This window comes from Aythya marila (assembly GCF_965140915.1).
Source record: "Aythya marila genome assembly, chromosome: 6".
Taxonomy (NCBI): domain Eukaryota; kingdom Metazoa; phylum Chordata; class Aves; order Anseriformes; family Anatidae; genus Aythya; species Aythya marila.
This window is the reverse complement of record NC_139047.1, coordinates 22,860,915-22,882,227: the sequence shown is the minus strand read 5'-3', so window position 1 is coordinate 22,882,227 and position 21,313 is coordinate 22,860,915. Positions and strand designations below refer to the sequence as shown.

The 21,313-nt window shown below is 44.0% G+C and overlaps 1 protein-coding gene across 6 annotated transcripts in view; it reads left to right on the top strand.

Annotated features, from left to right (window-relative positions):
* LOC309879512 (unconventional myosin-X-like) overlaps positions 1–21,313 on the top strand; it is an 84,987-nt gene that overhangs the window by 44,170 nt on the left and 19,504 nt on the right. For all 6 annotated transcript variants that reach the window (XM_082763262.1, XM_082763264.1, XM_082763265.1 and 3 more), the window contains 8 exons: positions 413–527; positions 5,757–5,863; positions 10,165–10,470; positions 14,557–14,596; positions 16,154–16,945; positions 19,017–19,140; positions 19,621–19,864; positions 20,650–20,745. In XM_082763262.1, the coding sequence (XP_082619388.1) occupies positions 413–527; positions 5,757–5,863; positions 10,165–10,470; positions 14,557–14,596; positions 16,154–16,945; positions 19,017–19,140; positions 19,621–19,864; positions 20,650–20,745 (1,824 nt within the window). The remainder of the gene's footprint in view (positions 1–412; positions 528–5,756; positions 5,864–10,164; positions 10,471–14,556; positions 14,597–16,153; positions 16,946–19,016; positions 19,141–19,620; positions 19,865–20,649; positions 20,746–21,313) is intronic.

The window sequence follows — 21,313 nt, the reverse complement described above, 5'->3', positions numbered from 1 at the left end:
TGATGATTAATATTGGGAAGAGTAATTATTTCTGTTATTTATCTGCACCAAAAGGATTTCTTGAAGTTTAAGGTTAGAAGAAAGTATCTTGGAGCATTACATTACCCTATTCTGAACAAAGTAAATTGTGAATGATGAAAGCATATGTTTCAGAAAGACAGTTTTCTTTATTGAAAAATGAAGTTGAGTTTATCTTTTATTACTGGGATTGCAACGATAATAGCCAATGTGATAACAGATAAAAGTTGGGGAATGGAGGTTCCCAAATTGTGAAGAAGGGAGGTCCCAGCTGGGATTTCTCTCCCAGAGGGAGAAGGACCAATGAGAAAAAGATTACTGAGCCTGTGTGATGTGGTGAAGGTGTGCGGGCTACTGTCACACATAATCTCATGATATTCTGTTTGATTCTTAGGTACAAGATGCTTGTGAAGGTACCAAGTTCTTCAGACAACAGCAAGGCTGTATGTGCAGGCTTTCTTCAGATCTATGACAGCAGCAAGAAAGAATGGCAGTTGGGTAAAACCAAGGTACTTCATCAGTGTGACTTTGTATGAGAAATATCAGGCTATGGCTTTGTTCCAGCTGCAAGGGGATGCAGTTGTATCTGGTGAGACTTGGATCAGTAGAAAGGACGGAGTAGTGATGACCCCGTTAGACACATAGGCATTGGTCTGTGCCACTGACCAATCTCAAATATTTCCCATGTTATGTGCCTAGAGATGTAGAAGGCTTTCTGGTTTTGTCTAAACTCTCTCTCACTGATCCAACCAGATCGATTTGGTTGTGTCTGATCCAATTTAAGGATCCCAGGCAAGATGTCATTGTATGCAACTGCAATGTGTGCCGTTAATTAACTCTTGCCTCTTTTGCCTGATATTTCGCTCTGCTTGGCTACGTGAAGTTCTTGCAGGAGGCAGTGAGCTGCTGCCTGGTTTATATCTAAGCTAGGAAGAGGTAGCTAGACCACCAAATGTGTGGTCTAGCTTAGCTGATGGTTGTGCAGTTAGCACAGATACTAGCATACGTTCTCTGGGAAAAGGTATCCAAATGCTTCTTCCTACTTGCATAACTCAGATTTTCCTTCTGTTTTCATGAATGCCTAACACTTCTCTCTTGCCTGGTGCAGCCTGCAAGTTGTTGTTATTTTTTTTCTCCAGACATCTAGCTGGAAATATACCGTTATCTTTCATGTGATAGGGAGGGAGCTGATTCAGTCTGTGTTTTTTTTCAAGCTTTGAGACAGCTTCATAAAGAAAGGGGTGTGAGCTTTGTGAGGTACATTGCTCTAGAAATCTAGGAGTAGGGAATTGTATCTATCACAACTTTACACATACTCCAATAAATTCTTTGAAGAATAGATAGATAGATGGTGTCCAGTGCAGACAGCATTTCTAAGCAATGGGTATGCAGTCCATATCCAAAGCAGGTGGTGGTCTGGTTTCTAAGGCCTTCCTTTGTATGACTGCACTGATGTTCAAGAGAGAAGGTTTTATCAAGTAGCAGTATTTCCAGCCTGTGATTCAAGTGTTCTCCATCTTTGATCTGTGAATCTGTTCTCTCCACACTGATCCCTGCAAACCAGGAACCATTTCTGTCATTCCTGTCCCTAGATAACCCACATTGCTTGGGTGCCTGCCAGTCTCACAGAATTTTAGGGTTAAGGCCTGTGTGGCATGTGTGTGTGTTGCAGAGCTCTAGAAGAGGGGTGGTTAGAGCTAGTAAACAGGGAAATGGAAGTTTCTTTGTCAAGAGATGGAATGTATATTGCTGGGCTACGGCAAGGGCAGCAGGGAAATGCATGTGAGGACTGATGTTTAGAGCATAAAGGGTTGTAAGTGTAGCTGGAGTCCATGGATGGTGACAACCAGGAAATCCAGGCTGCTTTGAGCCCCTGGCAGCAACAGGGTCTCTTTTCTCCTCAGTTCCCATTGTGCATTTTGAACATCTGAGTCCATCTGACTCTTTCCATTCATGCATTGAGCTGCACAGATAAATTCTTTTGGAAAAGCAATATAGGTGGTAAATTATGGCAAAAAATGTGATTGTGTTTTACCAAAACAGTGGACATACTATAATGTAGTTTTTTGAATGATTCTCTCCTATAAACTAAAAATTGTCTGTATGGGGCATGTTAGTGAACAGCAGTCTCTCTGCTAGTGCTCTGGTTGCTGTTGTGTCTGAATGCTGTGGGAAGAAAGGAATGATTAAGAATGGCACTCTTTACATCTCTTTATTTTTTTATGGCTGAGAAGGAAAACTGAAGGGAGTCTGGAAGCAGTTGAGCTATCTCATTTGGTTGTTGAAGTTCCTTTATATGTGGCATGATTTGGATTAGAGGTGCATATCCTGGTAGAGGGGAGCAGTTTTATTTATTCTAATGTATACATCACTCCAAGGCTGTCCTGGCCTATTCCTCCCTTGCTGCCACCTCTCAGCATCCTGACAGTCTGGGCAGCCCACAGCTGCTCAAGGTGCTGTTGCCATTGCCCTGCCATTTCATTCTTCAGGTGAGTTGCTTGATGTGCTTTGTGAAGCACTTGATGAAGAAAAGAGACCTGATTTTTCCAGAGGCTTTCAGGTAAGGGTGAAGTGAAGCTGCCAGCTAAGGGGCACATAGTGTAGGTTATTATCCTCGAGAGGAAGTTCCTGCATGTCCTTGCTACCACTTTTGCTGCTACAGGTGCAACTCTGGTACCAGCTAGCCATTCCCAGCACCAGGTAAGAACCAGCCTGGGAGTACAGAGTCAGGAACAGCTACTGCAGAAAGATGTGATGGGCCAATGGGGATGTAACCTAGGAAGAAGTACAAGGGGTGGGTGAAGAGCAAGGCTTATAGAAGGGGGAATACTTCCTGCAAAATGAATGGAAGGATAATTATATCCCTAGCAATTGTTTGTAGGAGGAAGGAAAAGACTCTGTGAATTAGTACTGGGGATTGTGAAGCTTGGGAAAGGAAATGGGGGAGGAAGGGCAGGATGATCTTTGTGTTTTTCATTAAGAATAGAGCAGCTGCTGTGCTGGCAATTGTCAAATTAGTGTTTATGAAAAGTATTACTGTATAGAAGGCAGGTTTTATCCGGTGGCATGGCAGAGGTGAGGGCTTGCATGCAGACAGGCAGTGTGACGACGGCTTGTACCAAGGTGCCCTCATCTTCACCAGGGATGTGCTGGGATGGAGCATATCAACTCCTTCCACATCAGCAGCTTCTGTGTCCCTTTCCTCTGTGCACTTGGACCTTCTGCCGTATTTGCCTATACCCTCAACACAAATTTCCTAAGGCTGTTTGATGCAGTAATCCTTGCTGTTTGAATGCATTCATTTTCACATTTCAACCTGCTGTTTTGCAGGGCCTGCTTGAAAGAGGAGGATTTTGTAGACTAATTGGCACCCAGGTCACAGTGACCCACTTCCTGCTTTCCCAGTGTTTTCCCCTAAGAATCATATGATCCCACTTATGTACACATGGGTGCACGCATGGCTACATTTGTGCCTGCTGATCTACACCCAGCTTTCAATGTATGTTTGCTGTTGCACTGACAGCGCATGCAGGCATTGAGGTTGTGTGAGGAGCACTGGTGCTGCACTGTTAAACTTAGCCAGTGTATAATATGAGCAGATATGATAGAAATAGCCTGTAGGTTTTGTCTAATCATTCCCTCCTCAGATGAAAGTGATCTCATGTTTTCAGAAAGTAACCATGAACTGTGACATAGAAATAGCGACATTCACAGTTATTGCCACAAAGCATAAAAATATTTTTGGATTCAAATTAATTTCACTTTTCCTTGCTATCTACAAGGAGGCTAAAAAAACACCCTCGGGATGCCATTAGCTTATAGACAGCTATTGTATTTATGTTGTATGCTATTTGAGATTAACATCTCAATCTATAAGCATATACAGAAAACCCATGGTTAGGGTAAGGTCTTGAACTCTGCATACTTCAAAGTTGTTTTTCCCCCCTCCTTACTGGCACAATAAAGTCTATGTTTGCTAGCAAAATACTGCTAGACTGAGTATTTTTGCAATTTGATGAAGATAATGGACTATGACAATGTTTTGCTAGCTGCCTTCTTGAAATGGGTGACTGCTGCTTGGTTCTGGAATGTAATGGAAAGAGCAATCCCTGCCTCAAAGAAGCCTTTAAAAGATTGTTGAGTTGACAGAGGGAGTGGATGTACAACTTGCAGGGAAGGATGCCAACTTCATGGTTGGCAGTACCTTGATAATGAACGTTCTTTTAAGGCTACCCACAGTTACGTAGTCATTACAAAACAGCTCGTTCCTGTGGGCCATCTTAACAGAAATGGCTCCCCAGGAAAAACTGGAGTGCAGGGAAGTCAGTGGCAAGGGGTGCTAATGCAGGGAGAGATTTCGGTACGTGGTGGTCATGGTTGAGGCTAAAAAATGATGAGGCCAAAAGCAGTGATGGAGAGGAAAGTGCTCAGAGATATAAGAGGAGGTAAGTGGGGAAAGGGAGATTTAATGCAGAACACTGGACTAAATGTTCAAACCTCTGGACATCTCTGGCCTCTCAGCATAGCCATGCAGAACCAATAAATCCGTAAGGAGTTTCCACCCAGTAATGCAGTCGTGCAGAGTGACAAGTGTCAGCCTGCAGCCCGTGTTTGTGACAGAGCGTTGGTAAGTGGGGCAGCACTCCTCTAGTGGAGCCTGTTCTGGTGCTGGCCTTGGCAGTGGCTTAGCCAGCAGCAGGCAGCCGGGCACACAGGCACACGGCAGTAGCTGCTGTGCCTGCAGCCTGCATGGACACACCGTGGCCAACTTTAATCTAGGCTAACGCTGCTAACAGCACACCCACCGTGCAGGCTGCAGACCTTCTCAAAAGGCAAAGCATGTATTTCAGCAGCTCGTGCTGAATTCCGTGTTAACATAACGCGAGCCGGCTGATTTAAATTAGCTCAGATATGTCAGCACAATTCCTGTAAACATGCCCTTATCTTGCTTGTATCTCGGTCCTTTTGTCTCCGAGATAGCACTGCCATCCCTCACGCAAGCATTTAGCGCTGAGAGGAGGTTTGAAATTCAGGCAGTGGGAGATGCTGGAGAATTAAAACACTGGACACTGAAGTGCAACCTTCAGTACTTGGAGACCTCTCCCATGGGGGCTCTGTTCCCTCTAACGCATGCTGTAGTGCTGAACTTCAGCAAGGACAATCTCCACTTTCTGGAGACTTTCTGGAGGTCGGTGGAGGGCTTCAGCTTGCACCCAGAGCCGGGGGGAGTGGGGTACATTCAACATTGCCCCTCGACAGGGCTTTTAGCTTTCCAGCTGTCCTACCCTGTTGGGACTGCTGCTAAGATTGCTCCCTGGAGTCTGGAAAGCTCAGCATTTTTCCTTTCCTCGCCATGTGGAGGAGTTTCTTTGCAAAGAACTTAAGCGGGGAAGCAGGTACCCGTGCCTGCTGCGGGGCGGTACCAGGGCGTGCAGGGAAGGAGTTAATACCAGGCACGGGCTCTCCTCCTCCTCCTCCTCTCTCCCTCCTTCCTCTGCTCCCTCCCTCGCTCTCTTTTAAGTCTTGACCACGGAGGGAGGGCGGGAGGGAGGCGGGGGCCAGGGCTGGGTGCTGGGTGCGGGGCTCGCACCGCTCAACTTTCCCCGCAGCAGCCGGGGTGCAGCAGCGGCTGCGGGCAGCCGGAGAGGAGCGCAGCCGGGGATGCAACCTCCAGGCTCTCCCGGGACTGACTTCTTTCCTCTCTTTGTGTTTATTGAAACTCCTCCCCGCGGCGTCAGGTTTTCCTGAAGGAAGCTCTCGAGCAGAAGCTGGAGAAGGATCGGGAAGAGGAGTTGAGGAAAGCTGCTGTAGTCATCCGGGCCCACGTCTTGGGCTACATGGCAAGGTCAGTGCTGGGGGCTGCCCCACCGTCCCTCTGCTTGCCCGCCTGGGTCGCCCCGAGCCCCTCTCCAGTCCCCTCTCATCGCTCCCTTCTCTCTGCCTTCAGCTGCCCTCCCTGCCCGCACCGCTTCTGCAGAGACCCCTGTGCCTTCGCCAGCTCTTCTTGAAGCCTTGCACCCTCCCTCCCTGCTGCTGCTGATGCTTCGGGGACTTCTGCATTCACTGCTCGGCTCCGATGCCACCTTTCCCTTGCCTTCAGGGCTCTCCTGGCTGGGTCCCACCTACGCTTTGGGTCCCCTCTTTTTCCTTATGCCTGTCAACTCTGCTTTCTGCTCCTGCAAATCGCTTGCTCTCTCTCACAGCTCTGCCTTTGCTCGAAGTCTTTCCTAGCCCTGCCTGCCCGCCTCGTGATCTCCCTCTCCTTTTAATTAACTCTTCAGAATTGGTTTTTGGCCAGCTTTGCACCAGTAATCTCGTCTCGCCGCTCCCTTTTGCACCTGACTGGGGAGGGCTGGGAGAACCAACTGCAGACAAAGCACCCCTCCTCTGCCCCTCCAGTCGGGGCAACAGCTGACTCCTTAATGGCTGTGGCATGCACACTTAATCCCAGTAAGATGCTCTTTCCTGGCTGGTCTGTGCTCCAGACACCTGTCAGTCAGGGGTGCAAGGAGGTGAAATCCTGGCCAGTTCAACTCTCCCAGCAAGCACTCTTATTAGAGTCCCAGTTACACCAGGTAGCTCACATATTTTTTTTTATTTTTTTTTTCACTGGGAAATGCTTGCAGGGGTTGTGCCCTGCCTTGCCAATGTGGAATATCAGCAAAACACATGCTTGGTCTCAGGGGCTTCTACTCATTTATTTATTTCCCCTTAGGAAGACAAATGAGCTAGCTCTGTTGTTTGTACATGAGATTGCAAGTTCTTTGTGTCAGGGCCTCTGCTCTATATTACTTTGCGTCTAGCATTTGGAGAGAGGGGTAGGGATTAGCACAGAAAAATTGATTTTTCTGGGAAACATCACTGCAAGCAAACTGGATTATTGCTTTGCTGAGTTCCTGGGAAGGTAGCTGCTGCCCAGCGGGGCTGTGTCGGAGGCAGAGGTGCAGCAGTGCTCCTCTTGGGTAGAGATCTTATGGTCCTCCAGCCTGTACAGATCTGGATTCCTTGTCCCACACATTGGTCTTCCATGTCTCCTCTCTAGAACAAGCTGTGCTTGTGCAGCCTGAGTGGAAATCCTCACAAGCAGCTGGATGCAACTGGGCTTTGCAGGGGAGGATAGCAGGGAGTGAAGAAAGCGCTAGGGAGGGAGACTGGAAAACATTCCTGTAAAGAATTTCCAGTTGCATTGCACCTGTATTGGAGAAGGTCCAGCATGAGGGAGTTCATCTGGGCCAGTGATGTATGGTCTGTGCAGAGCTGGACACAGGGCAAAAGTTACCAGCATCCCCTGCCTTGGGCTTGGTACCATTTCTTTTACTATTGCAAGGACAAGTGTATTTAAATTTGCTAAATCTCATGTCAAGTGGTTGGCAAAGAAGGGTATATACGCCACAGGAAATATTTTACTAGTTTTTCCCCCTTTGTAAACTTTTTCTGTGAACCTGGAGGACCAGTCCTGAGGGGCATAAGGCTTGTTTTGCTCTCAGTCCCCATAGCCATCTCTGAATGGTCACTAAAAAAGTAAGAAGAGAGAAACAAGCCCGTGCGAATGACCTCATTTTTGTTGTAGCTCTGAGCTGCAGGTAACAGCCTCACCAGCTAAGCACACACAACCGTTCCCAGGCTTGCAGGATCTGTGAGGAATAGCAGGTATAAATTTGGCTGTGCCCCTGGATCCTTCGGGACCTTATTGCTCGGGGGAAGAAGACAGTAGGAAATGGCTCCATATTTGTTGTGGTCTCTAGCCCTTGGAGGCATAACTGCTAACTGCAGCTCAACAGAATAATTAACTAAATTCCAAATGCAGCACTGCAGCCACCGTGCTTGCCCTTGTGATGCATGGTCAGGATGTCTCCAGCTCCCCAGCACGGGCTGGAGATTGAACTTCTGTGGGCAGTGCAAGAGAGTAAGTGGAGGGCTGAACAAGGGGAATAAAATTCATGGCTTGCGTGCAGCAGCTCCAGATGAAGGGCGTCTGCGAGCTTTGCTGTGGTCATGAGGAATGAGGGGGCACTTCAGCCTGGCAGATAAGCAGGCCGAGCCGGCCTGTAGCTGGGCAGGGCTTGGCACACGTTGCACTGGACAGAGTTTCTGGCAGATGCATTTTGTAGAAGTCAGTGTGCCCTTTTTGATGCACTTGTATGTGCCTTGGCAGAGAGGGCCTGTGCAGCTGTTCACGCCCCATGTGCAGGGCACCGGGAGGACAGAGGGAGCAGGGGTGAGAGGACTGCAGCCAAGGAGCAATTCTTGTTAAAACCTCCCAATTCTTATCATCTCTCCCCTTTCCTCTTCTTTTCTCCATGTTTCCTCCCTTTGACTTAATACTTATGGAAAAAAAATTATGACCTCTGTGTACTATTGCTATTAGCATCTGTCTCCTGATTTTCTTGACTAGGCTGATATATCTGATGTGCAGGGAGGTGGCAAGCTGTCAGCATGGGTCCCTGTTGCCATCTGAAGAGGGTGTGATTGCTAGGAAGGGGATTTTGAGGTGCGCCTTTCCCTCAGGGAGCTGCAAAAGGTCTGTGGGAAGGATATGTGAGAATACTCTGTAATCTCCAGCATGCTTTCTACAACTACTAAGACCATAAAGGACTACTGTACCCTGCTGTCCCGAGCCCCTGTGTAGCACAGGCCCATCTCTGCAAAATTCCGCTTTGAAGTAAAGAAGATTTTGATTCAAATAGTACCAATGCCCATTTCCTTGCAGCAAGGTATTAAGGTATCTGAATATCCTCAATTGTTTTAAAAAATGGAGGCTTATTTCCAGCCTGAATAGACTTCAGTTTCACGTCAATTAAATCATGTTATGTCCCCTGCCAGATAACTAGAAACACCACCCAAAAATGGCTCTCATGTGAGTACTTTGCTGGGATTAAGCCATTCCTTAGCCTTCTGTTTCCTAAAGTAATGAAATGAGTGCCTTAAATCTCACTTTCAGCAAGCCGGGACTTCTGGTTTCAGTTCTGCTTTGTCAGAAATCACTGGATGGTCCAACATAGTTCTTGAAATGGAAGTGCTAGCACTGAACACAGGATTGAAGTAACAGCACAGTCTCCTTCAGCACAATATTTCTGCTTGCAAGTGTAACAGTCCCAGGCTCATTTTTCTATAGCATTGTGTTGGGAATTTGCATTCAGCTGATGATCCCTGTGAACCATAAATCTCTCTTTGACTTGCTGCTTCCTAACATAGTCTCACATCAGGTGTGCTTGGCCTTTGGTTCCTTGATTCAAGACCTTACGTTTGGCTCTTTTGGATTGTTTAATGTTTGCTTGAATCTAGCTTACAAATTGATTCAGATCGCTGTGTAATAGTAACCCCTTTGTTATTTGCCTGGTTTGCTATCATGTACAAACTTCTACCAGTGGCTTTTTTTTTTTTTTATCAGGTCCTTGATAAAAGCATTTAGCAATGCAGAGGCAAGAAGTGACTTTTCTAGAGTACAAAAATACTGATTGATGATTCTTTTTTTTGGGGTCCTACCATTTTTTTGTTGTTGTTTTGTTTTAAAAATGCTGCCGAGTTGATTTTTATATCATTACTGTTCAAGGAAAATGCTGTGCAATTTAAGTACGTACTTTATGGGAGTGCATTACAATGTTAAATTCAGCAATACTGTGTTTTCCCCTAGACAATACCAGATTAATTTGACCAGATCTTTCTGCCTCATTTTCACATTTTTTTCTGGAGTTTTTCTGGTTTTGACTACTTAAAAGATGAAGCAAACTGTGACTTTGTTCTCATATAGTAAGACTTTTTGTATATTTTTATATCATAAATCCACATTGAGTGATTATACTAATAGCACAGTAAATGTGTGTATGTGCAGTGTGAGTAGACTTTTGGCCAGTGGGCCTTCTCTTGTTGTTGTGAAATATCTGTTCTTCATTCTCAAAGTCTTCACAAAAGTAGGTGCCCAGGGAAACAAACCAGTGGTAGGCGTGGGACTGAGAATATCAAGGAGAATGCAGTTCATAGGTAGTAGCAGTGGAGGAAGAGAAGTTGTCATTCCTGAGCAATATTGCTCCAGGTTCCTTTTTCTGTGGATGTGATAGCACCGGTCAGCACGCTAGGGTACAAGAAATGCAAAGCATGTGGCATGTGTTGCTTCATGTTACATTAAGTGTCTGGTTCTCTTTCTAGGAAGAAGTACCAAAAGGTGCTAGCCAGTGTTGTTATAATCCAAAAGAACTACCGAGCGTACTTCTGGAAACAGAGCCTGCTGCGACTGAAGGCGTCTGCAGTGGTCCTGCAGAAGCACTGGCGTGGCCAGCAGGCTCGCAGCCTCTACCGGCACCTGCGGCAGCAGGAACTCAGGCGGCAGCAGGAAGCAGAGGAGAGAAGGCGGCGAGAGGAGGAAGAACAGATCAGAAGAGAGGAAGAGGAAAGACAATGGCAAGAAGAGGAGGAGCGTAGGAGGAAACAGGAGGAGGAAGAGGTGAAGGAAAGGTACAAGATGGTCTCTCACACTCATTGTTCCCTAACGCTAAAGCTGCTGAGGTGTAGGAGCAGGTCTGTGGCCTTGGCAGGACAGTAATGTGGGACAATAATTGCCTGTGACAGAGTCAAAGTGCCAGGGGAATTGTCAAGGTGGGCTGCACATAGCTCAGAATAGGAAAGCAGGGTGGAAAAGGAGCATCCCACTTCCTTTAGGAAAGCGTATTCCAGTGTATTTTTATCTGTGTTTAGTGATTTTCTGCTTTGAAACGTACTTTAGAAAGGCAGGTCTTCCAAAATGTGGAGGGACTAGCCCAGTGAGAAGGGACCAGAATTCCTGGGTCTTGGTGTGTCCAGTAGGCTGGGTCAGAGTGGAAGATGAGCAGTGCACCTGTGCTGCCATTACACTCATGCAGCTCTTACACTCATGTGCAGCTCTTACACTCATGAGAACACACCTGCGCCCCATGTCCTGCTGCTCTACTCCTCTCTTTAGGGACACAGATGTGTCAGGAGGAGAAAGGAAAAGCTGACTTGACAAAAAGAGGCGATCTGTGAGCAGTGCCAGCACACCCATTGAGAATCTTGCACCTCATAGATTATTTACTGCTCACTCCTTGGTTACCTGCATCCTATCCAAACTGGGTGTCTCCTGATAATCTTTTGTTTTAAGCGTACAACTTCAACTATGGGATAAATATATGCATTTTAACAAATAAATCCTGTGTTATTTCAAGCATAATATAAATAATTATTTATGTTTCTTATGATGGACTTTAGTCACATACTTCTTCTGAGGTTGGATCTTGGCAAACTGAGATTTGTGACAACAATCAGAAAACTCTGTTAGGAGCATGTCAGAAGGAAAAAAGATTGCCTACAGTTTCACAGGAGACAGTAGGGTAACATATGTGCTGGGAAAAGACATGGAGTCAGTGACCCCAGTGATGAATGGTTTGGTCAAAGAATTTATTGAACATCAGTAAAGGCTCCATTTTATCAATGTGTCAATTTTCAACAGCAGCCTCATCACCAATGCAAAACTACAAGTTCAGAATGGCAGTACCTACCTTACAGGGATCAAATGCCACAGATGCTCTCTTGGGTCTGAAGTCCTCTTATTACTATGTAGAGCTATTCCATACCTATCTTTAGATAAAAGGATTTATTTAGCTCATTATTATTATTTCTTCCCCAGCCCTCTATTTCCTTGTCACAAAGAAGTGTTTGAGCCAGCATCATTATAAAGAAATGTCAGTGTTTCTAGGAATCAGGAGAGCTCTTCATTTTGCTTTCACTTTCTACTTGGTCTCAAATGACTTGATGCAGAGTGAGTACCTGAAAAAGGTACTAGGGGACCAGCTTGTCTAAATCCTGAACTTCCACTGGACCTCAAAAACAAGGTGGAAGTCCACAAAAATTGCAAATTGGCTCATCTACTGAGAACAAACAAAAATAAAAATAAAAAGCACACATGCAGAGGCAAAATCAGAAGGACCAGGATGCAAACTAAAAGTTGACGTGCAGTTATTGTGCATACGTTGTTCGTAAAAGGGAGACAAGGAGCAATTTGGTCTACTCTTCAACAGGAAGAACAAATTATGATGTTGAGAAAATTGAAGTATTTGATGCCATTTTTATCTTCCCAAAAGGCTTAGCTGCTGGACAGTAAACACAATTAGCACAGATCTGCAAGAATTCAGAACCTAGCAGGGAAAGAAGCAGTTAGTGAATGCTCATATAAATCAGATTACAAAGAAGTCATCCAGACTTGTTGAAATTAATATTTGGGTACTTTGAGAAGTACTGGGTGAAGCAGTTTGAATCAGTAGCTACTCTGTTTCTCCTGTTTTGTGGATAGCAATGGAGTTTCCATAAAACTGGAAAAGTCTAAACATAATGACCTCTTTTTAAAATAGGGAAGTGAAAGAAATGGAATTTTGGACCAGTCAGTCTAACCTCAATTTCAGGGAGATATTGAAACAAATAATGAAACAAACCTTTTTAAGTGCTTGATAAAGGAGGTAAGAGCCAACGTAGGTTTGTGAAGAGCAAACAGCATTAAAGTTATCTGTTTCCTTCTGTGGTAGCTTATGACATATCTTGTAGATAGAGAAAAGCCACAGAGGGTAGGTATCTTGACTTCAGTAAAGGCTTTGACGTTGTGACAATACTCTTAAGACACTATAAGGAAGGTGGTTTAGATAAAAGTAGGTGAAACAAGACTAGAACTTGTTTTTTAACTGCATTGTATTATAGCATTTTAATTAGTAAACAGTAGTGGTTACTTGTTAAATAGGAGAGCACTGTTAAATGGGATTCTTCCAGGGTCTGTGCTGGCTATGGTTCTAGTGCAATGCTTTCATAATGAGTTGGATGAGGAAATACGAGTATCTTTATTAAATTTGCAGATAAAACCATCTGGTGAGGGTCTGCAAATGTATAGCTAAACAGGATTACCATTCAAATAATTTTGGCAAATTAAAGAAGTGGTCTGGAAAACATTGAATAGCATTCAGTACTGGCATAGGCAGATCTACAGCTAGGAATAATCAAATGCACAGAGAGAGGAGTAGGAACAACTAGTTCAACAGCAGGAAGAAGGTCTGAAGGTTAATTTGAGTTTTAGTCACTGGTGTCATGCTGTAGTGAGAGGAGAAAGCAAATGCCATAGATAAACAAGATTGTTTCTGTAAGATATGGGGTGATTCTTCTGTTCCTCTTGGCACTGCTAAGGCTTCAGCTGGAATACTGTTCCTCGTTTTGGGTATCACATTTCAGGATGACTGTGGATCACTTGCAGATGGATGGAAAGCTGCAAGAAATATCAGAGGTTTAAAATATGTGAGGAACAGTTGAAGGAATTAGTGTGTAGATTGTAGTTGGTATTTCTGATTTCTTTTAAAATGTCTCTGCCTCTTGCACCCACAAACAATTTAAGGCAGTTTTTCAGCTCATGACTACTCTTAGAGATCTTTCAGTAAAGTTGGAGCCATCTGGATCCCACTTATGTCAGCTTTCATTTATAAATATTTTGTAGATTTATTTGTGTGTGTGAGAGAGAGTGCAAGAGTGAGAGCTTTAAGGACTTTGTGACTTGCAGCTGCAATTTAGAATTTGGCTGGAAAAAGCCGTAGGGCCTGGGAAATAAATACTCTTGCCTCCTGTCCTGCATGAGACTGAATTGTAGATTTGCAAGTTACCACTGCCAGTCTGAATTTAGCTACGCAGTGGTTGCTACGGGCAGAGTCTTCCATCCAGCCACATCCCATCCCCACCCCATTTGCATGACCTTGGCATTTGTCTGTCTGCTACATTTGTCTGTTCAGTTGCTTGTAGTGTACTTGCTATGGAGAACCTCGTCCTGGTGAAAGCTTCCCCTTGGAGTACAATCTTTTTGATCTGGGCGGAGATGCAGCACCGTGGGATAGTTTTTTCCTCTACTCGTGTTTACTAACAAACTCTGACTCTGACGGCCTTTACTAGTAAGTTAGGTTTTTGCATACCGCTGAGAAGTTAGGCAAGCTGGAGCACCCAGCTCTTCAGAATAGAAAGTCTTTAGCTTAGCCATTTAACAAATTACTAAAATCTGTTTTTGTTTTTGTTTTCCTAGGTTTAATATAGTAAATGCAAAACAAAACACAAATTCAGTGCTGGCATTGCAATAATTCTGCTTTGTTTAAAAAAAGTTTCCTGAAATCTGTCAATTATACATGTAAAACCTCATTTAATATCTGTAGATGTACAGTGCTTCCCACTGTGTTAAGAGGATTAAGTTTACATTTAACATGAATCTAAACGATCTGACTTTCTGTCACTATTTCCAATGCCCTTCTTCCTGTGTTCCAACTAATCCAATTTCCTGATTGATCCAAAAGTTAAGTGCGTAGGGAAAATCTGTTGTATCCACAAATGTCATGCAAACCACAGAGAAATTGATTTTTACTAAACTGTAAAAGCTTTGAAATCAGTAAATTAGACCAGGTACTTTTTTAACCTTATCCATGCAGGGGTGGCGTGTCTGTGTAATTCTAAAAGGCTTACCTAGGAAAACCAGGTCTGTCTCTGACTATCATGTCTTGTTTGTTTGTTTTTCAGAGAAAAGGAGCAACTGAATGCTCTACTCCAGGTGACTCAGGTGAGTTTAGGAGTTATTCCTTCCATATGGCTTCTCTGAGTATCTATAAAGGGTCCTTCATTGCCCACTCTTCACATGAAGCTAATATCTATATTATGGCAACATTTCTTATAAAATGGCTTTGTTCACTCAAAACCTGCAGGTGTCTGGCTTTGACAGAGGTGCCTAGAGCTAACAAGGTTGTTTGGTAGGGTTTTTGTTTGTTTGTTTTTCTTTTTTTTCCCCGAGGTTCATGTACCAGCTTGCATGGTTCCTATTTGAAAGTTTCAGTGTTGAACATGCAGCATCATTTTTTTTATCTCTACTGCTTGGGCTTATTGCATGAACTTGTGATGTGCTACACTGTGACACAATCTGTTTTGTTGGATTGTTGCCTATAACAGCCCAAATAAGAGTGCAGACGATAGCTACCATGGCTAAAATAACCCCCTGGTAACTGATCTAATTGTTAGTACTTGATATATCAAAGAGCAGACCACCGACCCTGAGGTGTGTGAAAACAGCTGGGTGTCATCTTACTCCTTTGCCCAGAGCATTTGTTCCCCACTTTCAGTCCAGCTCTGCTCAGGAAAGATGACAGATTAGTATACAAAAATTTATTTCTCCACAAGTCAGAGTTGAGTGGAGAACAAGCAATAGAGCAATCCTAAAGAAAATATGAGTTGTGACGTGATGGGGCCAATTCATTGTCTACATTGTCATATTTCGATTGGTCAGTATATTATATCCTTTTAGAATATATTTATTTATCTATTTATTTATTTATTTATTCTGTGTGTGTCTTTTTTAAACATCCTCAGTGGAAGGGAGGATGCCTTATCTTATAGCTAAACCGCAGTGCAAGCTACCAGTATCTCCCATCTTCCAATTATTGTATACTTGTGAGAGGTTTCCTCAGCTATTTCAGTGTGGAGAATAGAAGAAGAAAGAGACTACAGCACACAGCTAGCTATTATCCATCCAGTGATGCTTAAGAATGCCAAGAAATTCAGAATAGAGTTTGGGTCATGTTGGAGAGGGCACAGCCCTGCTTCATTGCAAAAAATCCTTTCCAGAGCAAAATTCTGGTGGTCAGACCCCCAACTCAGGAAGCAATGAAATCCCCAAATCTTTTCATGATGTATCTGGGAAATGTACAGTTCTTTAGCAGATTATGCACATACATATTCATACATAGTTGCTTTCTCCTATATATGTGTGAGATAGTTCAAAAGGAAAGGATGATTCTATCAAAATTCTAGTGTACAGAGAGCTGTAACATGAGCAGCCAACAGAGGGGCTCTTCTAAAAATTCAGTGATCCCAGTGAGCTACTTTGCACGATTCAGAAACAAGATAGGTTGCTGGAAGAATTGAGGTACCTGAAGATCAGTTGTTCTACCTTTAGCGTTTACACTGTGGGTGATCACAGATGCCAGACAGAGAAGGAAAGGATGCTTAGGGTCATATTTTTTAGATGGAAAGTACAGAGCAAGCACAAGAGACAGGAAAAACGAAAGGTCCAATGGAGGAACACAGGTTAATGAAACTGCTTTAATACTATTACAAATTCTTTAAGGTTGAAGCAGTAAAGACTGAGGAAGTCAATATTCCCCTGCAAGAAGAAGAAAGACGTCAGATGGAGGAGATCTTAAGGCTGGAGAAGGAGATTGAGAAGTTGCAGCAACAGAAAGAGGATCACATGTCTATCATCTGTGAAAACACCAGGAATGAAATCAATCGGCAGCGGGAAGAAGAGATCCAGAGGCTAGAAAAAGAGGCATCTAGGGTTGCCCAGGAGTTTCTGGAGCTGCTGGATTTTGGCAATCTGGATGAAAGTGTGCAGAATTTAGAGCGCTCACTTTCTAGTGAGGGAACACTCAATGTTGACTGCAGCCTGGTAGCACCACTGGCTGAGGAAGAGGTGGATGAGGGGTTTCATGCTGATGATGAAGGACGGCCAACTTCCAGTTTGGTGGCTGTGACTCAACGTGACATGAGAAACAGTGATAACTACTTGGAGAAAGATGTGGACACAAGAGTTTCGCTTCTCCAGAGGGATGTGGGAGAGGTTGTCCCTGCTCCAAGACAACCTGTGGAAAGAACCACTAGCCCCAAGGAGCAGAGTGCCCTACGTGACCCAGCAGAAAGCAGTTATGGCACTGTCTCAGATACACTGAGGAGTAACAGCGGAGAGGTGGGAGAGCCGATTTACAATTCCCCCCAAGATGTGGAGTCTGACTATGACCATGAGGAGTTTGATGGCTGTGGAGACACAGGCAGTGCCTCAGCCGAGCCTCTGAATGGCGAGGAAAGTCTGAGAAACTCCCATGGCACCAGCCTGGACTCCAACCGTGGCAGCCTGGACTCGGTAAGAATCTGCCTCCATTCATTTTTCTGGACGTTAGTGTGACTTTGTTGATATTTATAACATCTTTGCCTTTTTACTGCATGCCTGCTTGCTCTGTGTATAGTTACTGATATAAATCTCTCTTACATCAGTAAACAGCATGAAAAAAGGTAAGAGTGATAGGCTGAAGGCCAGCAGGCTTTTGACTGTCCAGTGTCACTGGTACACAACCTAGTACAGAGGTACCTAGGCTATCCTAGATTGTTTCCATCACCAGGTATTAGAGTAGCATCATCTAGGAAGACTGAAAGCAGGCAACTAACATCTTGTAGGTTTGTGTCCTACCTCAGAGAGATTTCACTGAAAGCTTGGGCTACTTCTGTGGACAATCACAAGAGAAAATGGGAAAGGCTGGGGTTTAATTTGTTCCCATTACTAAAATTCTCTTGTCCTAGTCCTAGTGTTCAAAGTCAAGGGTTTATTTTCAGCTGGTGTATACAGGATAAGCTATTCTAAGGCTAGAAGGAATAACTGTGCTGATTCTGGTGTGTCCTGGTGGGCACAAACACCACTTTGCTTTCTGTTCCTGCAGCAGGGGTGATGGCAGGTAGTAAAGCTGGGCTATTAGCCTTGTACTTGAAGCATCTTGGCTCAAATTCCACACAGGGCCCTGAGCTTTGTGCGTGCCCTCGGGCTAGCTGTTTAATAATGCCACAGTAAATCCCCCAGTAGACCAGCATGTCAGATGAGCCCACAAATGATTGAAAGGAGTTCAGGTGTGAAGCCTATGATAGCCATAAAAATACCTCAGATAAATGATGTCTCTGTGCGTAGGAGCTCAAACTACAAAATACCTTTTAGAAAATTATTGATCTTTTTTTAAGGAATTCAATTTATTTCCTTTGCTTTTCTTCTCCAGTGGCAGATTTTGACTCTTGAAAAGTTGCATGTTTTTTTCTGTTTGCATTTCCCTAATGTCAGCTGCCAGCCATCAGAATTTTTTATGATGTGATTTGCTTGAATAAATGTATCTTCTCTGTGGGCAGATACTCACAGATCACTGTCAAGTAATCCTTCAAGTCACGAATCACTCTGTCACAGTGTTTATTACAGTCTTGGCCAATTTCTACCATTCTTCTTAAAATTTAAATGGACATAGGGGATTTTATTGGGCTCCTCAGTGAGTAAGACTCACAAAAAATGGAGATGCTTCTATGTCATGGCACGAGCCACAGGAAGAGATACCTGCAGCTGGCTTAGGATTGCATCAGGAGCTGCTGATTCAAGACTACCTGCTTTTTCAAACTTAATGTCAAGAGAGGGAAAACAAATAAGTGAAAGAGGAATAAGACAAAAGAGGAGGGCAAATGGATCACAGAGAAGCAGGTCAGAAAGGGAAAAATGAAAAGAAACAACATGCATTTGGAGAAGGAAAAGGACTAAGGAACTGCCTCCATATTAAGTTAATGAAGCTGATCATAGGAAGGTGTATTTAAGGCAAAGGAAAAGATAGCATAATTTGGGATTTCATGTGTGACATATGGCTAAGTGCAATTATCTAGTTGGAGAGCAAGGATGAGTAAACATTGTATTGTTATTTCAGCAATTTAGATCTTTGTTTTTAGGGTTCAGTTATTCTGGAATGTGCTTTTTTTCTAGTAAACCCAAAGCAAGGCATTTCCTTGCAAGGGTTAGGTCAGTATTCCATCTTGTCCAGCATGCTGGCCTGTCTGCCAGAAAAATCCTCTAGAAAGAAAAATTGTCTCTTAACCCCATTAAATTAGATTTTGGACTATATGCTCTGCCCTGAAATAGGAAGGTTTGCTTCTGCAGGTAACTGGAGCTTTCTAGTCATGTCCACTGCTGAATGTCACTCTCCTTTCTGGTATGAAAATTCCATGCTCTCTGGAGACTCTTGCTTTAGGCATTAATGAGTAATCTGCCAAGCCTTTAATTTTACTCTATTGCTTTTTTTGTGAAGGGAGTATGTGTAGTTTTGCACCTTCTGCTCATGTGATTTCTGCAGTCTTGTTACTTTGTTCCAGTTGTCCTGTGGGACCCAAGTAGCCAGGATTTCTTCTTTTCCTTTTAGTTTCTGGACAGCGAAGAGGAAGTGGATGTTTACATAGATACAGATGAAGAGTTTTGTAATGGACGAGTCACCATCTTCAATGGCTCAGGACCACCCTATTTTCACAGCTATCTCTACATGAAGGGTAAGCAGCTTTAGCCAAAACTGTGGAAGGACAGGATCCAGAAAACCTTCTTTCTTCTTCTGTTTCTTCAGAGTCACTATCTTCCTTTGCTCTTACTTCTCTGTTCACTCTTTTTTCTCCCCCCTCTTATTTCCAGCAAATAAAACAAAGGGCTAGGAGGTGGATGTCAGGGAATTAGACTGAACATCTTTTGCTCTGAGATATGCCCACTTGGTGTGGGCTTATATGACCCATTTTGAACTACAAGACTGAAGACAATACGAAAATATTTGAGTAAAGCATATATTTCTGTATTTTGTGTATGTTTCACTGGTTCTATTTTTCCTCTTTCCAAACTTTAGTACAGTGTTCTTTCTCTCCCTCAGCTCCCTCGTTGCACATAGGAACTGCAGGGGCAACTGAGTGCCCAAGAAGCAGGATCAAAATGGAGAAATGGCCACTGCTGCGTGTCTGATGAGATCTTGCTCCCTTGCTTTGCAGGAGGCCTCATGAACCCGTGGAGGCGGCGCTGGTGTGTCCTGAAGAATGAAGCCTTCATGTGGTTCCGCACCAAGCAGGAGGCACTGAAGTCAGGCTGGCTCTACAAAAAAGGCGGAGGCATGTCGACGCTTTCACGCCGCAACTGGAAACGCCGTTGGTTTGTGCTTCGAGAATCCAAGCTGATGTACTTTGAGAATGACAGTGAGGAAAAGTTGAAGGGGACAATTGATATCAGAAGGGCAAAGTGAGTGAGGAGTTAATTCTTTTGACCCCTAGTATTTGCTCTAAATTGAAAATGAAGTGACCGGTGCAGCCAGTTCATCCCTCTACAGGTCTCCAGTAGGGCTAGAAGAATCAGAAACATAAGGGAAGGAAAAGACGATTAGAGCTTCCAGTTCTACTCTGGAGGGAGTCTGGAATTATTTGGTAGTCCTTCTTCCAGTCTTGCATTTCATAGTCTGGCAGAAGCTCTTTCAAAGCCATGGATGGAGCCAGACCAGGAGGAGCTAATTAAGTACATACCCCATGCATCCTTCCCTACCCTGGTTCCATCTGTTTCTTGGACTCCCCAGGCATTTCACTGTGATGGTATGAAGCACGCAGCGGGATTTGAATTTGGCAGCATGTGCTATGCCTTTTCCTGAGCCTTGAATGTTCTTTTTGCCACTGTAGCCAATTCCTTAGCTCCTGCTGAAGGAAAGGAGAGACTAGTCACCTCTTGGCATTCTGTGGCCCTGTAAAGTGCCAAAAAAAAGTGGCACACCCCACTTTGTAAACAGCCCTCTATATCAACCTCCCAGTTCTCTCTTCTATCCAGTCTGCTGGTGGCTTAAAGAAAATCCATTTAATTCCTTAAGTTTTGGTTTTATAGTAGGTTAACTGTACAGATCTATATAAGGGGATCCTAAAAGTTATAATGGAATGTAATGCAAAGGAATTTTGTATTTCTATCAAAGTTACAATCTATCTGAAACAAGTTATTCCTGTAAAAGGTTTTCAGCATATGTCTTGTAATTTGCTGTATTCCAGGGAAATTGTGGACATTCATGAGAAGGAGAATGCCCTGGACATTGTGACAGAAGACAGAGTTTATCACATTGTGGCAGAGTCACCAGAAGATGCCAGGTATAAGAGCGAGTTTTGTTAAGTTTGTTCATTCAGTCTAGATCTGACCCAGCCGCTCATGGGGGAGACTGGGGAACACAACCACTTTCCTTTTGCTGAAGAGAAGTGGGGATTCATTCCTGAGTGTCACCTACTGGAAGGTACACCCCTGCTTTGGGGACTCCTTGTTGCAGCTACTGAGATGGTGGTTCAGCCTAACAGTCACAGGACTACCACCTTCTGCACGTGGCTGTGAGCATGCTGAATTCAAGGGTTACTTCAGGAGACACACAAAACCTTAACATAAACTGGAACTTCTAATAGCTGATTTATTTATTAAATGGAATCTTGAATCAAACAAAAAGTCTATTCATGTTGCCTGTAAATGATTGCAAGAGCAGCTGGGTTTTATCCAGGAGACAGAGAAAAGGCTGCGGCTTATCAGAGTCTGTAATGTCATCCGATAAAATCTTCCCAGTGCAAAGCAAACAAATGACTCATGTCCTTCCTTCTTGGCGTCCTGGCCAGGCAGTAGGAATCAGTTGTTTAAGGGCAGGTTGGACAACCTGTTTGGGCTATAGAAAGCCAA